Source organism: Ochlerotatus camptorhynchus, unplaced genomic scaffold (assembly GCF_037179485.1).
Source record: "Ochlerotatus camptorhynchus isolate MF236.1 unplaced genomic scaffold, CSIRO-AGI_Acam_v1.1 ptg000157l, whole genome shotgun sequence".
In the NCBI taxonomy this organism is placed as follows: domain Eukaryota; kingdom Metazoa; phylum Arthropoda; class Insecta; order Diptera; family Culicidae; genus Ochlerotatus; species Ochlerotatus camptorhynchus.
In genome coordinates, this window is record NW_027040647.1 from 303,089 (window position 1) to 326,482 (window position 23,394).

Genomic DNA, 23,394 nt, shown 5'->3' on the forward strand with positions numbered 1-23,394 from the left:
GATCACTACTTGACTAGCCTATTGGTCCCAAGCAAATCGATTAACGTACCCCATTCTAGTCAAAATTCTAGTACTACACGCTAACTTGAAAGAACCCATTCATGAGTAAAAAAAGACCAATTTTTAAGAAAAGTTACTCATTAAATGAGTAAAACCGAGTTTACTCATTAATGAGTATTCGACGAACACTTAAAAAATGGGTATTTTGTTTTTTTTTCTGCCCATGGGTAAAAAGTACTCTTTTTTAATGTTTGCTTTATGGAGCTGCCTGTTATTAAATTTTAAACATGTTAAACTAATAAAAAAGGAAAAAGCTATAATTGTCAAAACTTTTCATATTTTTTATTGAACCAGAATCAATATTAAACGGATCCAAATATGTATTGGTGAACATTTAGCTATATCTAGTACATTCATTGACCAAACAAGGCATTAAGTAGTGTTTCCGTAAGATCGTTTTCCTCCTATGATCACTGCAGGAATCAATCCGATGATGGATGCTGCTAATTGAAAACGTTCAGATCATTGAGCATGTCGTTTTCCTTTTCAAAGATCTCCGCTAATCTGGAACAGGAACACTTGTTAGAATTTCAGCATGGTTTCATATCTTTTCCTTACCTCGTAACCATCGGAACTGCCGTCCAAAGCACTATTTTACTGTGCTCGTTTTTAGCCTTAATGAACATCGGCCGAAAGGAATTCACTGGCTCAATGACATCTACGTTGTGTGATCTTATAATAACAGCACTAGTCGGAGTATTTTTACCGAGAATCTCATCGAAAATTTCAACCTATTTGCAAGAATGACAAGACATTTTGCAATCTGAATACTCCGTGCTTTTATGTTTTCAGTTCATCAGACTGTTGACAATTATTATTAGTATTACTCATTTTTTCTGCCTTAAGATATTTTCAAAAATGAAGAAAAAATACCCTTTTTAATCTTTATGAAAATACCCATTTTTTGACATATAAGAACAAATATAAAAAATGAGTACAAGATACTCATTAAATGCGTACTTTCAAGTAAGCGTGTACAGAATGTTTGTTTTGATTCGCTATGAAAGTTTGACAGATAAAATGAGGGGTTCGTGGATTTTCCTATGTTTCGAGTGGTGCATCGATTAGCTTGGGACCGAAGATAGTACCAGAGCTGAGCCAAAAAGTTGAGCACGTTTCTTTGGGACCTTCTGGTCTTAGAGTTACCTCTATGGTAGAACGACGCACACACTTGCCTCAATTCTCGCCAGCAGAAAAGCAAACGAAGTCGAGTATGCATGAAAATGAGCGCTTCTTGTTTGCTTTTAGCCTATCCATATCCCGAAGCATGGAGAGAGCAGTGGAAAAAGCACAGGTCTGATAATCGCAGCGTTCGTGGTTCGAGTCGGGGGGACTTTTTTTCGACATGATTAAATTTCACTCACTAATATTTACATTCCACATTTTTCTTTCTCCATTTACTTGCATTGGACTGCAGCTCAGTATATCGCATCCTCGGTTCATGCGGTCTCCACTAACATCCTCTGATGATGAATCCCACATAATTGTAAGCGAATCTTACATCCCTTGGTTGGGTGCACACAATTTTACATGGGAAATGACCACCAGCGTACAAAGTTCAATTATGCTGTAAACTAGCGTTATCGTCAAATTATCTTGAAAGTAAGTTCGCCTTAGTCAAAGAGCCTTGATGTTTTTTCTAAGTACTCTCTCTTAATTTATTTTTTTGACGTAGGACTACGTCTGTGATTTCTGTGAAAGTTAAGACTTTATTATTTTTCAAAACTTCACTATTGAAAATTGCTCGAATGTTCAACTGTTGCTATGATAGTTAAAATAATCACCGATTGCCTGCTAAAAGCGAATTCCCTAACACAGATTTCAAAGTTGAATTCCATTCGGTTTCACCAAACGGTGTTTATTCAATCATGGTGAGTGGTGGTGTTCTACAGTACACAACGAAAGGCTCCCCCAAGCAGCGAGCTGCAGCCTACATGACCATCCATAGAAGTAGAAAGAAGCCGCACAGCTATTGATCGGAATCAGTAGCTCTTCGTGAGTTGCTGTGGGCCATCTATGTCAAGCGCGTCATACTAAAGAGTATAAACAGAGAGAAACACGCTCAAATTTCTTTTCCTACACAAAACACAAGCTCCTGCTGCAGTTAACAAATAAGATTTATTATATAAGACCACGTAGTCCTAAGTCACCATTGCGTACAACCCCATAGGGCTCCCTTGTAGTTTTTTAAATATGCGTTCGTAAACAATTTTAAAAGTGCGACAACTTCAACGTTTCTATGAAGCTTGAATATGTTTCTTTAACCCTCCGAAAACAATTGTTTAACTATTTGAATTGAACCTCCCCTTCTGACTTCACCTTTGGCGGAGGCCGTTTTCGCCACTTCTTCACTTCTAAGTACCAATGTTACATGCAAATCGAACAAAAATTCACACTTACGCTACAGATGTGCGGTCGATCCGGGATGTGCGACAGCTTGTGGCGAGTTAGGTGGTCCTTCCGCTTCAGGGCCGCGTGGCATATGTCGCACACGAAACGCCGCTCCACCGCGTGCGATATGACATGCTGCTCGATCAGCCCACGCTCCGGGTATGCCATCTGGCACTCGGGGCAACAGAATAACGGTGATCCGTCCAGTGCCTTGGTCTCCCGGATCTGACCCGGCTTCGGGCGGGGCTTCTTTTCCTTCGGTGGTTTACGTTTCTTTTCCTTCTTGCTGCGTTTGGATTTGCCTTTTCCCGTGGTCGTAGTCGTAGTCGTAGCTGCATTGCCATTAGTGTTGTTGGTGTTATTCGCATTGGTAGTGGCAGCCGGAGTGGCATTTCCGTTAACCGATCCATTCATCACATTCTGCTGATTGCCAATCTGCTGTTGGCCATTGACCGTGTTATTCGAAACGATCGGTATTTGATTTATGTTTCCATAGTTTTGGCTATTGTCCTGATGGCTGTTGGCGTGATGGGTAAAGTGCTGGTGATTCAGTCCTAAGCTGGCTGCTGCAGCACTAACGGCCACGTTGCCCAACGCCAAGTTCAAATTTGAACCATTCTTCAAATTCAGTAAGTCTTTTTGCACATTGAAAGCATTCGTTTCAACTCCGATCAGTCCACTCAGCGGCCCGGGGGAAGCCAGCCCGGAGCCAACACCGTTGGATTCCTTTTTGATCGTTTCGGAGTATTTGAGAAAGTGCTGTATCGAAATTGGCAGTGTGGCGGACAGCAAGTGTGACGAATAGTCCACCGTGTTAGATGGATTGGCCAACGTTTGCCAGGATTGGTTGACATTCTGTAGGATTTGCTGATTGATCATCTCGTCCCGATCGACCTTGATGGAGTTTTTCAGCTTGTTTTGATCTGTTTGCATATTGTTGGAAAAGCCATGATCGGGCTGTGGCTGGCTGTATGGAAGGGTGATGTTTTGGCCGTATGACATTGGCGTGTTAACCACTGAAAGTATAGAAAAGTTAAATAGATAATTATTGAACGTGTTGTCGAAATGGGTACAGAACGAAAGAATATTGAAAAGAAACATGGCACCCCTTTGTAAAATGACAGATTGCCAAATTTAATGAAGTTGAGCAGTTCTAGGCCAAATAGCGAAAAAATAAACAAATTTTAAATTTTTGCCTCTCAGAATTTACATGAAACTTCGTATAACTGTTCGCTAGTGGCAATGGACCAAGTTTATGCTAGTATTCGGCCATTTTGACACACGCCTAAGTTTTGGCGTATTCGATATTTTTCAATAATTTATAGCACAAAGACGGTCGTTTTCGTGCTATGATTTATTGAAGAAAATCTAATACGCCATTATAAAAAAATTATGTGTGAGTCAAAATGGCCGAATATCGGCACAAACTTAGTTCATTGCCCCTAACGAACAAGTCCATGAAGAGAAAACACAAATCTATTCGTCAGTTGGCGTGCAACTGCTCAGTTCAGAAAATTTGCACGTTAGTTTATCAGTATAATAGCTGCTGATGATTTCATGAAAAAGTTTAAGTTAAGTATTTAAAAAAAAGTCAATGTATATGATCAAATCAATTAAAACCTAATTAAAGCCTAATTTCTTGTAATTTTTCATAAAACACCGTTCTTGCATACGATAACAAAATCACAGACAAACAGACATAACTCTCACAATTTGTTCATCGAACAAGCATTTAACGGACAATTTAAAAGTATCGTAGTTGGTAGTACCGCCACTTGTGGCGCGCATAATTAATTCCCTTGCGTTTGACGTTTACACACTACCGCCATCTGTTCAGTGTAGTGCCCACCACAGTGTACTCAACAGATGGCGGTAATGTTTTAGCGACGATGTTTTAAAGTGAGAAATATTCAATGTGTTATGTCTGTTTGTCTGTGACAAAATGTTTGCTGACTTCGTTAAAAATACAATATAATATATTATATATTATATAATGTGCCAACTACACACTAAGATTATTTTACCGAAATCTGTGAAATTTTACCGAAATCTCAACAGCTGAACAGTTCGGTGATTTTTCACAGTTTTCCTGTGATTTTTCACAGATATTCGGTAAAATTTCACAGATTTCGGTGAAATAATCTTAGTGTGTAGACATGATGTTCTAGATATATATTTCCCATGAACAAAAAGAAAATTATTATACTCTTTCTATGAGTAAGATTATTTTGAGCGATAATAGAGTTTGATTATTTGTGGATCTAAGTATAAGTTGCAATACATAAGTAATTTTCCAAGTTAAGAATTAATTTAAAAAAGATTGACAAATATTCATAAGTCCCAGTCTTAATTTCAGTGACATGCCCAAAGGAATGTTTAATCATTCCTTGTGGCGTTCTATTTAGCTTTCCGTCAACTATCACCAAATTATAATGAACTAAACTTTTATAAGCCTTATCGATACTGTAAAGACTCAAATCGTTACTCACCTGACATCAACCGAGAAAAATCTTGAAACAAGGAAAAAATGGGTTACTATGGTTTTCGAATATATATAGATATGTATACCTATTATTCCTCGAAGAGGATTTAAGGTCAGGGTAGTTTAAATGAAAGTTACATTGGGGTAAATGAAAACTGGTGGGGCAAGTAGGTAAATGCCCAACCCATTACGAAACAAAGGATATTAAAAAAAAAATGAATCCAGTTTATTAAATTTTAAGCTAAGGGTTTTAAGTTTGTTCTCTGTTTTGTGCGTGCGTTCGCTTTCATAGTGTTCGGCTGCATTTGCAGGATTAGCGCTGGCGCTCTGCCTCCCGGACGGTTATACGTGTGTGATTAGTAGTTTTCTCGCTTTCCGGGAAGTTTTAGAATCGAGAAAGAAAACGTGATTCTTCATGTTTGCAAGCATCAGAAGAGATGTCGCAATCTGCGTTGTTTGATTTTTTTTTTCCCGGACCAGAAATTAGTGGCATCACGAGTGATAATTTTTAATTACATTTTATTTACGCGTGTATGATTTTATGAGCGGACGCTTCGTGTTCGCGTCAAGCAGATGCAAGTTGCCGTAAATTCGATCATTCGGGTGAGACCCTTCCTTTTTGTTTGTTTACATTTTATCTTATTGGATCTGCTTACTGAGTAGAAGATCGTGCTCCACAAAAAAAAACAATTACTACACGGTAAGAAAAAAGTACCCAAAATTGAGTTCCTTTCACTCATCACGTGGCTTCCGTGGGGCTAGGTAAAATTAAGTTAAAGAAGAAAACTCAATTTTGAGTAATCCTGATCGTTGACCAATTTGACAAAAAAATAATAAAACGGAGCAGACTGGAACCGAACCATGGACGTTGAGATTACGGGGCCCGTGTGTTGACCAGTCGTCTATCAACGCTTGTAAAACTGAAAATGTTAAAGGCGCATAAGAGCAACCTCAATGAAAATAAACTTTATATTTGAGTTCATTTATTATTACTCAACAGTTGAGTAAATTTTAACCAACGCCGCTTTTCTGATTCACTCAACGGCGGACCTCAAATGATAGAACCCAACGTTGAGTTTTTTTAAACTTAATTTTGAGTATTTTTTTCTTGCCGTGTATGGTGCATCGCCTGCTTAAGTGAATCCTGTTCCTGACCCATCTCCTACCCAACTATCCAACTCCGTAGCATCTATGGGGGCGTCGGTGAGTCGCTGGCCTTCCGTTAAGTAGATGTTACATCAACAATATCATTCTTTTCCCCGTAACGGGGAAGATGGGCGTGGCCGGCAATCATGCTTTTCCTATTTTGAATTCTGATTGGAGAGCTATTCATTCCCATATAGTTTTCCTTAAGCAATTAGAATAAGAATGTTAAAGTAGATACAAGACAGTTGCCAGTATGCAACCTACGAATTACTCCGTTACAAACGCAACGCAACGCCACGCAACGCAACGAAGTCACAACTGAGAACGTGCAATGCCTAGACGCAGCCATGATACGTGAAAGGTGTTTGTGCAGAATTACCTAGATAATTCTGCACAAGCACCTTCCACGTATTGTGGCCTGTTGTCAAGGTAGTTAGATATATCTTATTTCAAGTTCCATGTTATATAACTTTTAAACGTTGGCGAAGTTCATACCGAAGCTCTCGGAACTGAGCACTCCGGTCAGAGAGGTTCTGATTTCGAAGAAGTGGTATTGGAGCAAGCAGCAAGCAGAAGCCTTTAGTGTACTGAAGAAGCAAATCGTCGAGATATCAGTGTTGCAGTACTAAAGGGTGTCCACGATGAAATTGCCACACACAAAATTGATTCGCAAAATTCGAGTTTTCATCCGATTGCCATCAAATTTTCAGGGATTGAGAAATAACTATTAAACTTCATTTTACCATTTTACTCGTATTTTATTTACAGTCCATACGCAAATGCCCGCACCTTGGCCTTAACCCCGGCCATAAGATTCTGCACAACCTGTGAATCAACCGTTTTTTGCATGTAAACCCATACTTTCTTCAGTTCCTCGACTGTCTTCACTACCTTAGGTCGTTTAAGAAGGTGCTGCTTCATAATCGCGCAGTACTTCTCGATGGGGCGGAGCTCCGGAGTGTTGGGAGGGTTGAACATTTTCGGCACGAAATTGACCTTATTGTCCGCATACCACTTCAGCACGTCCTTGGAGTAGTGGCATGAGGCCAAATCCGGCCAGAAGATTGTTGGGACGTTGTGGGCCTTCAGGAGAGGAAGCAGCCGCTTCTGGAGGCACTCTTTTATGTACACCTGTCCGTTCATCGTGTCCTGGGTCACGAAAGGTGCACTCCGCTTCCCGCACGTGCAGATGGCTTGCCAAACCAGGAATTTCTTCGCAAATTTGGACATCTTCTGAGTGCGGACATGCTCCGGAACGCTGAACTTATCCTTGGCCGTGAAAAACAGGTTGCCGGGGATCTGTTTGAAGTCGGCCTTCACATATGTTTCGTCGTCCATGATGCAGCATTCAACTTTCGTCAGCATGTTGAGGTACAACTTCCTGGCACGGGTTTTGGCGGACTTGTTCTGCTTCTCGTCGCGATTAGGGGCCTTTTGTACCTTGAACGTTCGAAGCCCAGCCTTAGTTTTGGCCTTCTGGACAAAACTTCGGCTTAAGTGCAGCTTCTTAGCCACATCCCTAATGGAGGCGTTCGGATTTCGGTTGAAGGCCCCAACTACGCGGTTGTGATTTTTGGTGTTGTACGGAATACTTTTTCCTTCACTTCTGGGCTTCCGATCGGTGGTCAACCGTTCCTCGAACCGCTTAATCACTCGCGACACCGTGGAATTCGCGATTCCCAACGTTTTAGCGATGGAACGATGCGAGAGATCCTTGTTCTCGTGATGAATGCGCAAGATTTTATCACGCACGAGCTGTTCTTTCGACTCCATTTCCGCGAGTTTTGATCACAGGACTTTAAAACTTGCAGGATGTAAATAATGCACTATGAACTAAATCCACCCAAATTTTCATTAAATTCTACCCAACGGTTAAAAAGTTAGAGCAATTTCATAGTGTGGCAATTTCATCGTGGACACCCTTTATAATCCAAAACTTGGCGCAACTATACAGTGCGACGCCAGCGGTTTTGTATTGTGAGCTGTGCTACTGCAGGAAGGACAGCCAGTCATGTTTGCTTCGAGAACTTTAACTGAGTAAAGATACTTTCAAACAGAGGAGAAGACCTTGGCGATCCCCTTCTCGATCAGTACATCTTCGGGCAAAGGAAGTGACGGGGCCGTCCAACCACCAGCCGCTGACAAGTATTTTCAAAAAGCCTCTAACGGAAGTGCCAAACCGCTTACAACGGATGATATTGAGTCTGCAGCGGTACGATGTACATTATCTCGCAACATTGACATCAACAAGCCTACGATAACAGAAGATCGTGATCCGTTATGGAGAACCATCGAGGATATTTAAGTACTGGGCAGCATCGATATTCAACCAAAGTTACTGTAACGGATCAAACAAGCTACGAGGAAGGATGAAACATAGAGGAGAGAACTACTTCGGCCTAATCGCCCATTTTGGGCGAGAAAAAACCATCAAATAAATCTATGATTCTGGCGTTAACATTTGGAACGATACATTAGTTCAAAAGCTACCAAACGACGTCAATAAGAATTCGTGATGTGAATATTTGCACCCATTATTCTCAAAAACTAAAGAAGCGCTCTGACTGAATCAATTTTTATCTTCATCCGATAGGTCGGAGTGAATTCAATGGCGTTGGGTCGCAGCACAGTGGTCTTAAAGTGCCAAAACGTGCGTTTTTTAGTTTATGCGAAAACGGTCCATTTAAGCCATATAGTGTCTTGGGAGAAGTTTGTGCACTTAAAAAGCCCCTTCTTTTGAGCTTAGTCATTTCATGATTAACCCACGTAGCAGGGAGATGAAAAATTTACTTTTTTTGTTTGTCGAGATAGCAAAATGGTGCCTTGAGCAAAGCTTTAGACAATATTAAAACAAACATTTTTGCTGCAAACGTCAACCCTCTATCTCTTATGTTTACAGAGATGTGTAATTTTTTTGATAAGAGCCTTCAGAAAATCAATTTTTTGTAAATAATTTTTCAGGAAGTAATTTTTTGACATTAGTATGTTCTACACAAATATTTTTTTTTAATTCGCCATTTTGGTTTGGGAAGCAAGTCCCTATCTTCAATATTTCTTAAGATATTCAAGGTTTTGATCCAAAATTAGCACTTTAGGTCAATAGCTCGAAGTTGGGCAAAATTGGGCAAGCCAAGTTGATTACTTTTGAAAGTACATATACTTAAAATGCTGCCAATGCATACCAAATCATTAGCCTTCTTTGGTATTCTCTGCTGATCTGCTTATTACCAAACTATAGGATCACGACTTCCCGTATAATTGTGTTACAGTTGTTGTTTTTTTTTTTTATGAGCACTAAAAACAACATTACTATCTCAAATGATTACTACCTTATCTCAATATAGTTATATTTCATCAACCGTTTCATACAATATCAAAGAAAAAATTTTTTCATCGCTACCCATTTCCTCGTCACTTTCAGAATTGTCGCTTAGGGTTGATGCATATATTATGTCACGCTCTAAAGGGGGAGGGGGGTCTAAGATTTTGTGACAAACAATGCATTAGGTATAGGAAAAATGTCACGATAGGAGGGGAGGGGGTCTTTTATGCTCGACTTAGCGTGATATAATTAATGCATGGGCCCTTACTTCTGTTTCACCATCGGTTCATGCATCGGTAGATGGACCAAGAAGAGTTTGAGCATCTTCGGACAAAAGCAGTTTTGTTTGTTTTGGAAGGGGTCTTATTGTTGAAATTAACGGGTCAGATGATTCAAGGACCAATGTTCGTTCAGTTAACCGGTTACTACAACAAACACCGGGAATTACATTCCGGGAAGAACAAGGAGCACTATTCGATCAATCAATCGGTCACTACTACCGACACTCTGAATCAATGACGTTGTTGTTCAGATGTTCAGCAATGTTTACAACATTTTTGCTTCTAACACCAGCAAGCTGCCTGTTGGCCCAAACCTTATATAAATGTCATTGACTGTGAATCACCTGCCGGGGGGAATAGAGACTAATCGTAGTTCAGCCATTTTTTTTTAACACTTCAATAGACACCAGGATTCACCTGCCCCGAGAAAAAAGAACCACTGTTTATTCAGTCAACCAATCACTACAATAGACACTACGAATCACCTTCTTGTCCAGTCAACCGGTCACTACAATTTAGAATTTGGAATCAAAACTTTTACCACACGCGGCTTTGCAACACCTACTCTTTGTTTGCATGCCTACTTCGATTGACCCGAATTCGAATTTTCTTCCTTCAACACCAAGAGTAAATGACGTATGAAGGAGCCTCTAAGGGATGGTCCATTAATTATGTCACGCAAATTTGGCCCATTTTCAACCCCCTCTCCTCCCTTTGTCACATTTTTTGTATGGACCTTATTTTTTTTGTATGACTCGTCACAGTTTTCAAAACCCACCCCCCTAAATGTGTGATATAATTAATGGACGACCCTTAATGCAAAAAACACGATTATCTGTACACGGTTTACTATAGTTTGGTAATAAGCAGATCAGCAGAGAATACTAAAGAAGACTAATGATTTGGTATGCATTGGGCAGCATTTTAAGTATACTTTCAAATGTAATCAACCTGGTTTGCCCAATTTTGCACAACTTCGAACTGTTGACCTCGGAAATAGTGCTAATTTTGGATCAAAACCTTGAATATCTTAAGAAATATTGAAGATAGGGACTTGCTTCCCAAACCAAAATGGAGTATTAAAAAAAACACATTTGTGTAGAACATACTCATGTCAAAAAATTACTTCCTGAAAAGTTATTTGCAAAAAAAATGATTTTCTGAAGGCTCTTACCAAAAAAATTACATATCTCTGCAAACATAAGAGATAGAGGGTTGACATTTGCAGCAAAAATATTTGTTTTTATATTGTCTAAAACTTTGCTCAAGGCACCATTTTGCTATCTCGATAAACGAAAAAAGTAAATTTTTCATCTCCCTGCTAGGTGGGTTAATCATGAAATGGCTAAGCTCAAAAGAAGGGGCTTTTTAAGTGCACAAATTTCTCCCACAACACTATATGGCTTAAATGTACCGTTTTCGCATAAACTAAAAAACGCACGTTTTGGCACTTTAAGACCACTGTGCTGCGACCCAACGCCATTGAATTCACTCCGACCTATCGCATAAACTAAAAAAGGAGGAGTATTTGATTTTTAACAATATTTCTACAATTTGTCACTCTTTATCAAATCTTACGGTACGTACGGAAATGAAAATAAATTTAGACGGCATCTGCAGTGAAAACATTCTAGTTTGTGCAAAAATCCGTTCGAAAAATAGAGGCAAAGGGCGGGCCCTTCCAGATTTTGAAAAATTACATCGTCAGCGGATGGCCGAATGACAAAGATTTAGTCATTGAGTGTGTGAAACCTTTCTTCGCGTTCCGGGCGGAATTAGTCATCCAAGGAGGTTTGATCCTGAGAGGAAGTCGCATAGCTTCTGCACTATAGTCAGTAAATACACACTAAGATTATTTTACCGAAATCTGTGAAATTTTACAGTTCGGTGATTTTTCACAGATTTTCTGTGATTTTTCACAGATATTCGTTGAAAAATTACAGGAAAACTGTGAAAATTAACCGAACTGTTTACCGAACGTTCAACTGTTGAGATTTCGGTAAAATTTCACAGATTTCGGTAAAATAATCTTAGTGTGTAGTATAGGAAACACTTCACAAATCAAGGGACATATGGATATCGTTCATTCGCCGAAACTAAATGATCACACGCAGAACATAGTCAAAATGGGCGACATCTGTAATTAGTACAAGGACTGCCAGCGGTGTGAACCTATGCAGAGTTCGGAAATCCCAGACCATCCGTTCTAAATCGTATCCGTGGACGTGGGAGAGCTTGTGTGGTTGGTTGGTGTCAGTTGACCATTTCTCCAATTACTTTGAGGTGGACTTCCTGAACAACTTAAGGACGACGGAACTCCGATGGGAATTCCTCGCAAAATCATTACCTATTCTGCTCAGCAGTTCCTCAGTCAAGAGTGGAAGCAACTCATGGTGGATTATGGGATTACTCAAACAACTAGTTCACCTTACCACCACTAGTGTAATGGGAAGGCCGTATCAGCAATCAAGATAGCGATGATCATCATCAAGACACACCGCAGATCGACGGATACACACCATCGCAAAAAGTGATGGGAAGAAAAACAAGGGGAATCCTTCCCGTTACAGTGAGCCAACTTCAACTAGCAACGATAGATACGCAGAGAGTTTGGAACGGCATTGAGCTCCGTAAGGTGAAGTCATGATCCGAACGCCCAGGACCTGCCGAAGTTGGTGTGAGGACAAGAAGTGTTCGTTCAGCTCAAGTCAGATAAAACGCCTGAATGGACACGCGGAAAGGTAGCAGAAGTGTTAAGCGACAGAGACTACCTAGTATCAGCAAACGGTGGAAGCTATCGCCGAAAGAGAAAGTACCTTCGTGATGCGTACTCAATGTACTATTGTACAGAGGAAGCAACTCTACAGGAATCTGCTACTCAAAGTGGGGATACACCAGGCGCTTTTAACAACATGTCGGAGGCAACTGGCGTCCTATCTTAAGCACCCCGAAACCAGCGGAACGAACGTCAAGCGAACCGGAGGATCCATCAACCCAATCACAGACGCAGCAGTCGGCAAAGCAGAAATCGTCAGCAGAAAAACCAGTACATGAGACAGAGAGGTCAAAACGGATGGTTCGTTTGATGATTACGAGTTGGGAAAGCAAGAGTATTTCAAAGAAGGGGAGATGTTTCAATAAGTATAAATACGCCCTTTATGTTGTTGGGTTATTTTGAATGTTTGACATGTATGCATGTATTCCACCACGTGGAAAATCAAAATCAATGCATGCAAAACTCAAGCGATCATGTTCCTCCATCGGCAATCGCCCAAACTGAAACCGGCTCCATCTTGTACTGTAATCATGGATGGCACAAGGGTTGAGTGGTCTGCCGAAGTAATCTATCTCGGGATTGTAGTGTATGTGATATGGTTGATATAAAATAAAAATTAATTTACTTTAATTTCGTGTGAAGTCGACAAAGTGCATTTGGCAACACTGGGAGTCGACACACATGACCAGCGTTGCCAGTATTCCAGATTTATCTGGATTTTCCAGATTTTTAGTCGTCTTGCCAGATAGACAGACAGACCACTATATTTCCAGATTTTTTTAATATGTTCCAGATTTTCCCAGATTTTTTTATTTGCTCTTTCCTCTAATAAAAAAAAGCCGAATTTACAACTTTAATTATTAAAGGCCATCAACATTGGATATTATTAGAATTTTAAGGTAATTCTGAAAATAGTTCACAGTTAAGTGTGAGGCGAATTCTTTGTGAAATCAAAGGAGAATTTCAAGCTACTTCTGAGTAGAATTACATCCATCTTTGTGGGCTTCGGGGTCGTGCGGCGTCACCCATCATTTAGGCGTATTGTGAGTGCCACGAAGTGAGGGTTCGATTCACGCTCCAGCCGGGGCAAATTATGGCAACCTCAAAATTTGCCTACTGTTCTAATGGTAATGGTTGTGGTGTGTTTTCCGTTGTTTAATGTTAAATATTCAGTCTGTGCAACCTCTGGTTGAAGACGGTAGCAATTGTCTTGTCAACTTTGATGACAATTGCATGGAGATTTTGTCAATAAAGGAAATTTCAATCCGGAAAATAAATCATAGAAAATTCTTATCATCAAACTTAAGGAGTATGCTGATACGAATCGCGAGAATAATTTCAATGGAATTCTGTCCAATGTTTCTATGGAGATTAATTTTACTAACAATTAAAGTGCAATTTCTGGGAGACTTTCAAAACCATTTTGGCAAAGTACTTGAGTACTTGGGTAATACTGAAAAGGATTTCAAACCAATTCTAACCTTACCTACAAAGCAGTTTAAAGGGAATTATCGGATAAGTCTGAGAAGAGTGTGACGGTCATTCTGAAGAGTGTACCAAGGAAATTGTTAAGAATATTTTAAAAATTTCATAAAGAAAAATGGACACAAAATTGAGCCAATTCTTGGGAATTATTACCAATTTGAGGAAGTTGTGGGATTGAAGAGTGATTTATAAGAGATTTCAAGAGGTAATGATAAGAACTCTTAGAATGTTACTGGAAAATTTTAGATATTTTCAAGATTATTTTAGGGGAATATAGAAAAGAAATATGATGGAATTCTAGGATGATAAATTGAACAAAAAAAAAGGCCAAGATATCCTGTAATGAGTTCCAAGTAAATTCAGACTACCAAAACATTTCATGGTCTTGGACGCAGGAAAAATGTAAATTCCGGAATTTAGAATCGTTGCAAGATCCTGAGACTTCAAAAATGAAACCACAGACAAACAGACATAACACTCGCAAGTTGTTCATCGAACAAGCATTTAACGGTTAATTTAAAAGTATCGTAGTTGGTAGTACCGCCACCTGAGGCGCGCATAGTCAATTCCCTTGCGTTTGACGTTTACACACTACCGCCATCTGTTCAGTGTAGTGCCTACCACAGTGTACTCAGATGGCGGTAATGTTTTAGCGACGATGTTTTACAGTGAGAAATATTAAATGTGTTATGTCTGTTTGTCTGTGATGAAACTATGAGACTTTCATTTTAGTAATATAATAAAATTATTCTTTGGCATAATGGTCATGCGAATAGTGGAGCTACCCGTAGTTTAGGTAAACTGTGTGTGAGTTCCACGATGTTAGGTTTTGATTCCCACTTCAGCCCGGTGAATTTAGCTTCAAAATAAAATTGCCTACTGGTCTGTTGGGTGTTGTGGGTTGTATGCTGTCAAGAATTAAAATGTAAATCTGATCAACCTCAGAGTAATATTAGAATTATTTAGAACTAATAAAATCTTTAAATACTGGTACTGCGTCAAATAGTAAGGACTACATCGACTATTAGTTCAAAAAATCCATCCCATAAAATTTCCTTGATTCTTTACTTCTCATTCTTTTTTAAAAAGTTACAGTTTAAAAAACAATTCTAACCATATTTTCTGCTGTTTTTTACCCACATTTATCTCAATTTTTGAAATGCTGGGTAATGGATGTATGAACTTTTTGTGCACACCGTGTTTATACTTTTCAACTTTTGGAAGCAATGTTTACAAAGTATTTGCTTTATATAATTTATTTAAACATGTAATTTAAACCATTCTAGAACTTTAAATAAATTCTAGATTATCATACTGACCTATTTTTACGGGAGATTGACACATCACTTTGATTTCAATAGCATTATGTTAAAAAGAGGATTTTTGGAGCATTCCAGATTTTTCCTGATTTTATATTTTACCTGGTCCAGATTTTTCTGACCTGGCAACGCTGCACATGACATAACTGGACGATTCATACGCGCCGAGAGCAGTTGAATATGAGCTTCGGAAAACTCCGAATACATAAATGTGATTCGTGTCATAGAAAACGAAGATCGGCTTCGAGACGACAGCAGACATCAGACGAGGGAGATAGAACAAATGATTGTTATGATGCTCTGGGATAGAAGAGTGCAAAAGGATGGATGACTGGTTCATCGAGCTGATTCAGGCTGGCTAGTTGCTCGTCTCGCATTCTTGTGTCTAATTTTAAAGGGGATGGACGTAACTGATCAACGCGGGATGGTTTGGCTGGCGTCGTTCCAGTGACAAAAGATCGAGGCTTGCAACCTCGATCTGAGTTCACGACAGGTATGTTGATCGATGAAAAGCTCCTCTTCCGTTCGCATGTAGAGAAAACTGTAGTCAAGTGTTCTGCCTTGGTTAGGTGTCTGTATCCGCTGATTTGCCGCAGATCCCGCCTCTCAAGGGTGAACAAACTGGCCGTCTACAAACAAATCATAGCACCTGCGATCCTCTACGCAGCTCCGGTGTGGGAATCATGTGCAAAGACTCACAGTGAATCATGTGCACTTGCTCAGAATAGAGTGCTGAGGATGGTACTTGATCGTCCTTTCGACACTAGAATAACAAATTTACACGAAGATGTAGGCATTTCCAAAATAGATTCCAGAATTAACAAAATTAAGACTAAATTTGCACAAAAATGTAATATATCAGAACATGCTTTGATAAGCAATTTGTATATAGTAGATTAGGCGTACATAGTAGTTGTAGGTTAGTTGTAGTTGTAAATATTAGTTATAAGTAGTTTCCTTTTTTTTCAATTTAAAACAAACCAATCCCACCAAGGTGGTCATTCTCTAAAACAGGAATGATAGGACTAGGAACTGTAACTAATAATAATTAAAATTTCAAAAGAACTAAAGTTGAAAAGACGCATCTTGTCACTTGATAAGTTATACATGTAAACCACATAAGTTCAAGAAATATAGATCATTTAAAGTCAGAAAAGTTGGGTAATTTTTTATGCTAATTTGACTTAATCCAAACCAAGCGTGTACTTGAAAGGAAATAAATAAAAGCGTAGTTTTTGTTTCGACTGCAATGTGCAGACTTCTTCAGTGTCCTGTACTAATACTCGGCATTTTACTTGAAACTTACTTGAAATTTTCCTTTTTACACAAACTCGTTCGATGTTTTTTTTATAATTACTTTATTTGTACAGGCTCAATCGAATAAACTTTACAGAGCCGAGTTATCCTTTGCGTTATACATTATTACTGTCTTATATTTAAAGTTAAAGGAACTGGACCGAGTACTCGCGTTTGTCTCGAGGTTAGTGGAGATTTACAATTTTTTGGATGGGAAAAGGGAAGAAGGAGGTTTGAAATGTGGTTTACGATACAACTATTTAATTAATCCTAAAGCATGAAATTATTTCTATTCATCTTGAAAACAAACATTGAAAAAAAATCCCAGACGTATAAAACACAAACTAACAAGGTTAATCAAACTTACAATCTAAGGTTAATATCCTTAAAGTAAACATATATGAGTTTCATAAACTCCAGATCGCGTCTAGCCAAAATATCCCGAACTGGAACATTAGGTTGTCTACCTCGAGCCCGAAGGGAATCATAAAAATGTGATCTGACTCCACGATACTCCGCACAAGACCAAAGGATGTGATCAGCGTCCTGGTAACCTTGTCCACATTCACAGAGATTGCTGTCTCCCAACCCCACACGGAACAAGTGAGCGTTCAGACAATAGTGATTGGACATGAGACGAGACATCACGCGTATGAAGTCTCAACCCAAGTCCAACCCTTTGAACCATGCAAACTTCGACACCTTAGGGATAATTGAATATAGCCATCGTCCCAAGCTCCCTTCACTCCATTGATGTTGCCAGCTAACGAGTGACTGCTGACGATAAATAGAGATAAATTCACTATTGATAAATCTACACGAAACTGCACCAGTGCATGCGACACCTAGGTTTGAAATCCAAAACCACAAAAGTGATGATGTACTAAAAAATATTCCATACGATTTGACAGGTAGCAAAACGTCATTTTCATTTTCTAATCATTTCCATCAGCTGGTCGACCGTAACGTAGATTCATCAATAGGCGATTTGTCGATCATAAATGTCACCTTCCATAGCGCCTACCTTCGCAACTGAATCCGCCTTCTCATTGCCCAAAATTGAGCAATGCGAAGGGACCCACGCGAAGGTGATGATGAAAGAGCGCACATATAAAGCACTAAGCAGCTCTCGTATTTTCAAGAGAAAATACGAGAAGTGCTTTACCGGCCTAATGGAACGGATAGCCTCGACAGAACTGAGACTATCCGTAAAAATAAAGTAGTGGTCTGGAAGAAGTGAAGCAATAGTTTCCGTTCGATGTTTCGATAATGTTGGATTGATTCGTGATTAGGGTGTACATGCTTTTGTAAACAAACACGTCAATCGCTGATTTCTTGCGAATAAAAGCTCCATCTCGGAAACTAAAAACACAATGAAGTAGAGGAATGATATAGTTTGTTTGCTAGATTGAGCTTTTATCCGCTACAATTCTAGGATTATCCGTTTGTTTACAAAAGCATAACACCCTAATCACGAATCAGTTCGAACTTTTCAAATAAAAATAGATTAATATTTTCGAATGTGAACTCTCAGCAGACGAGAGTTCCCATCCAATATATTGGTAAATCATTCATCCTTTGCTATACATCATCGAAAAACACAAATGAATCACCCCTCACAACAAAGTGCACTCACCCCACTTTGTGACTTTTGCTATCACCCACCCATCCCACCCACAAAAAAGGAAGCGAGCAAAAGCAGCACCAGACACACGACACGACTACACAGCATTTCCAGGAAAAAAATACCCCCGAATGTATGCAACACATCATCACCCCACACACCCACGCTTATAATTAAATCATCCGTCTAAATGTTCCCACTTACTTGAGGTAGAATTCTGATTGAAATGGTTCCCATTCGTCGATCCATGGTATCGATTCAGATCCTGCTGGCCACCAATGTTGGCACCACCTGCGCTCACGGGGACACCAGGCGTCGCAGTTCCACCGCCACCTCCGCCACCTCCGATCCCGATGCCACCTGGTCCGGCGCCATTTCCAGTCGCTGCAGTCGTGTTCGTACTGGTAAATGCTCCATCATTGCTTCCGAATTTGGCCGCAAACTGATGAATCCCGGAAAACGGGCCTCCGAAAGCGGAAAAATTCATCTTCACATTCACTAATTTAACCACACCAAGCCACCGTCTCAAAGGAACAAAAAAAATGATTCAACAGGACACACTCGAGGAAACAAGAAACACTGAAACTATTGGCCTCATCCACGTCCTTAGATCATCACTTCTGTGTCTCGTGGGATTCACTAGGTTCTGCTTGCTTTCAAAGATTGTTTTTTGTTGGGAAACACCAGGAGATAAATCCAAAATCAAACACACGACAAAATCCGCGACCAATGAACGAGAAAAACTTAAAATTTGATTGACATTTTCCACACCATCCTCGGACCAGCAGACAGACAGACAGAGAATAGAGAAGGGTGAAAAAGCTTGATGAAAACTGCAGCAGAAACTACATGTAGGTATGTAGCTAGGTGGGTCTGGCTCTGTGGCTCAAGTGCGGAAAAACGATTCGCAAACCACCTTCGGTGTGAGTGTGAGTGAGAGCGTGCTCGGCTGGCAAGGAGGACAATGCTCGTCGTCGCCTCGTCGTCCTGCGTGTTCCGTCCATCCGACCCGTCCTTGTGCGCGCGGTGAAGGTGTGAGAGTGTAGTCCTCGATGCATACACTTTGTAGGGGGTGGGAAATGCGTGTACACATTTGGGAAATTATGGGGTGGTGGTGAGTGTGTTTTGTCTGATGCGACGCCAAGTTTTCCTTTCTTGTCGTTTCGAGTCCGTGACGAACGATTCCATCATGACATGTTCGTTCAGTTTTCAGTCACGCGCCTCGATGCAGTGGGACACAGATGGCGCAGTTTGGTTGAATTAAGGACATGCGCTTCGTGGGAGTTACGTTGTTAATTAATATGAACCATCCGTTGAGAGAGGCACAGGGGATAGACAAAATTACTAGGAAAAGCAAATTGTTGGCCAACTTGTCCGATTTTAATTCTTCCAGAAGTATTCGACTGGAAAACTAATATAGGTTTATGGTATAAGCACGGAAATAGCAATGGTCACCGGATACCGGAGATATTCCAGATTTCCGGAGGATATTTAAAAATTGCTATATTTGTGAGATAGGAATTTAGTTTTTGGATTCCGGTTAAAATCTACATTTTTAGTAAATACGTATCCATTTCCAAAAATAAGAATGGTTTTTTTCATATATTGGACATTCCATCTCAAGTGACCGAGCAAATACATCGACCCTCTAGGATTTGAACCAAAATTGGTGGGCCTACTTATTTTAGACCAAAACTCTGGGGACTAATTTTGCCGATTTTTAATTTATTTATTTATTCGTCAATCAATCAAATCGTAGACTACATATTAACATAAACACCTATTGTCATGTTCAGGGGCTGTCCGTATACTACGTAAACAGTTAGGGGGTGTCGTGTCCTTACCGTCCTGGCATAGAAGTTTTTCGGATTTTTTTTTTATTTAAATCATGTTGCCCCGTTTTTTCTTCAAAGCTATTCATACGACAAATAGCGAATTTGTTTATTATCCAGGTTGGAACCAGTTCCAACCCGTGCACATCCGAGCTTATTGTCAGTGCGAACCTCAACCCGAGTCAGGTTACAAAAACAAACCTTCACACTGCCGTTTGACAGCCAACAGCTTGTGAACAGGTTCGCACGCCACATAATGAACAGTCTGGATATTTTCCTCAGAGATATTCGCAATGACAGCGGATGATGATGGTTTTATTGGTGGCAGTATTTCATATTGAATGGTCTGGATAACGAGTGGTGGTGATGGGGTGGCGCCGATAGGGATGTTGTTGATAAAGACTGTACTCCAAAAAAATGCAACAGACAAAAATGATCACCAAAAATTCATTTTAAGTCGGATATTTTTGAAACTCTCCGGGAATAAATAAACACACATTAGCTTAATAAACACACTGTTTTTGCAAGGTTGTTTTATTGAACCTCCTCTCCTAGGCTTAATTCTCGCACCTTGAACTTAACGCTACCCATCAAATCCTGTGCAACACTTGCACCATCTTTCTTACACACTTTCATTCACTCTTTCTTGAAGACCTTCCCTGTTTTCCGGAGCTTGCCTTTCATAACCGCCACACTTTTTTTTCTATTGGGTGAAGCTCTGGCGAGTTTGCCAGATTTGGAACCGGAGGAAGGACAGCAGGCGCTTCTGGAGGCATTCTTCCTTATATATTTGGCCGTTGATGGTGCTGGTCGTTATTTACGGCTTGCTGAATTTGCCGCACCCACAGATCGCCTGTCTCAGTATGTACTTTTTGGCAAATGTGTCAACCTTCTTCTTCCGGAACATCCTGGCGGGACTTGCCGACGAAAAACTCCAGGCCGGGGATCTGCTTGGCGTCCGCTTTGATGTACGTCCCGTCGTCCATTACGATGCATTTCGGCTGCACTAACCACTCGCGGTACAGCGGTACAGCTTCCTGCCGTGGGATTTGGCCACCGTATTTTGTTTATCGGTTCGGCTAGGCACCTTCCTTACCTTGAAAACATTGTCTGCTGGACGAACTCCAAACTAGTTTTACTCAAAATTTCATCAATTTTTACCCATGTAATAAAAAGTTATGATGCACAAAAGAAAGTGTTGCATTTTTTTTTCGAGTACAATCTTTAGTCAGATAATTCGTCAGGGGAAGTGCAACCGCTGGAAACTAATGATTTTAAATTGACTCACTACTTAACTAGCCTACTGGTCCCAAGTACATCTATAACCTAGGGGCATCCCACTCTAAACTTTGTATTTTTCCTAATATACATATAAAGATCTTAGTGATATCTAAGATACCCAAAAATACTTAAGAATACTTAAGAAATATCTAGCGTTAGTTTATTTGCTTGGTTGCTATGTCAATTTAATTTGCTTGTTATCCAATGTCAGGCGTTTTGTGTGGATATTGGTTAATTTGTTAAACAATTAACATTCATTTGATTAAGAGCGTGAACAGCTTTAGGTGTTCCGAACCATTTTCGGTGTAATCTGTTCACCATGTACCAGAAAGAATTAATTCTGATAGACATTGGAACCTTTGTTGTTACTCGTTCGAGTTCCATAATTTGTATAACCAATCTAATAGTGAATTTTGTGTTGTTCTTTTTTTCCGCTCGGTTCTTGGCTGTGTGACTATGACAATGCCTGATAAGAAAATAATTGGATGTACGAAACCATATGACCATACTATCACCTATATTCTCGTTTAAGTCCGGACAGTATGTTAAACGAGAATATGGGCGTATTGCGGAAATGCAAATCTCTTAGCTTTCCACCTTCTAAACGCAGAACATGTTTATTACAGTAGATTGGGGTAAGAGGGGCATAGTGAGCATCCCGTGCACCAGCTTGAACTTCCGGCCGTTCGGAACAAATTGGTTAGTGGTAGGATCAATATCATAGTGATATTGAACCTACTACCAGTTGATTTGTTTCATGCAGCTGGAGATCCAGAGCCAAAGTGTGGGATGCTCACTATGCCTCACCTGGTTCAATGTGATATAATAATTGCATTAATTTTTCAAAATAAACATTTTAGTAGTTTATTCAAAAGGAGAGTCAAAACGGCCATTCCCATTCAACACCCGGTAGATCGACAAACTTTTCATCCTGCATTTGCTCAGGCCTGCACGTTTTCACGGCAACAGTTCCTCGATATTGCAAAAACAAAATCGTAGTCAGATGATTCGCTGCTAGGTAGGTCCACGGTACGAGAGGGAGAGAGAGAAAGAGAAAAGTACTAGTTGTCTCTCTCATGCCATCGCAAATTTTTGCTCGGGTCAGCTAATGCACGCTCATATCTGAATATACCAATATTCATCATCGCAGGATCTTTGTGCACCGAGAGGGTATATGTGAGCCAATACACACTTTGAGTTCAGTCGATCGGTAAACACCGTTCAACTTGTACTGAAAATATCATTCTTTGTAACCAGCTCTTGAAGCATATTTACAAGCTGAATCGCTGAAAAATATAAATTAAATAATACTAATTTAAACACATAATAAAAATACTTAACACTCCTATTTGTATAAATACAAGTCGACCGACAACAACAAACACATGCACTAGCAACCGGTCATCAAAAAATAAGTGTTACTTCGATGGAAATTTATAGCCATGGTTTAAAATACTTAAAAATACTTAAAAATACTTACACGGGATTTACAAATATTTTACTGATATTAGGTATGAAGTTTAGAGTGGGATGCCCCTAGTCTATAACCGTACCCCATTCTAGTCGAAATTGTAGTACTACACTATGTTTGTTTTGGTTCGCTATGAAAGTTTGACAGATAAAACGTTTCGATGGGTGCATCGATTAGCTTGGGACCGAAGAGAGTACCAGAGCTGAGCCAAAAAATTGAGCACGTTTCTTCGGGACCTTCTGGTCTTAGGGGTCATCCACATTAGACCCGTTTGCGTTGCGTTGACGTAAGTTTGACAGTTAGACAATACATTTTGCTGTCACTTTGCCACAACGCGTCAGATCCGGATCTAATGTGGGTGGCCCTTTAGAGTTACCTCTATGGGAAGTGTCTTTGTATAAGACATGCTCTATGTGGTATTCTGGTTGAGCGTGCATAACAGTGGGAGAGAGTTGGGGAAAGGGTCGGAGACGACGAGGGTGGAATAAAGATGGTGTGTTTTGATAATCTAAATGAATAACGCGAAGTGTTTTGCCAGGCATTTAATACCGATGATCCTGGGGATATCACACTCTACTCCGTCGAATAGTTTTCAATTCCCGATATTCAACAATTACGATACTTGCCT

At 39.9% G+C, this 23,394-nt stretch overlaps 1 protein-coding gene across 1 annotated transcript in view; it reads right to left on the reverse strand.

Moving 5' to 3' along the window:
* The window catches only part of l(3)neo38 (lethal (3) neo38), a 32,574-nt gene extending 13,637 nt beyond the window's left edge, over positions 1–18,937 (reverse strand). The window contains exons 1-2 of the mRNA XM_065222105.1: positions 18,387–18,937; positions 2,461–3,467 (exon numbers count right to left, since the gene is read on the reverse strand). Of these exons, the coding sequence (XP_065078177.1) occupies positions 2,461–3,467; positions 18,387–18,669 (1,290 nt within the window). The 5' untranslated portion in view covers positions 18,670–18,937. The remainder of the gene's footprint in view (positions 1–2,460; positions 3,468–18,386) is intronic.
* Positions 18,938–23,394: the final 4,457 nt, after the last annotated feature.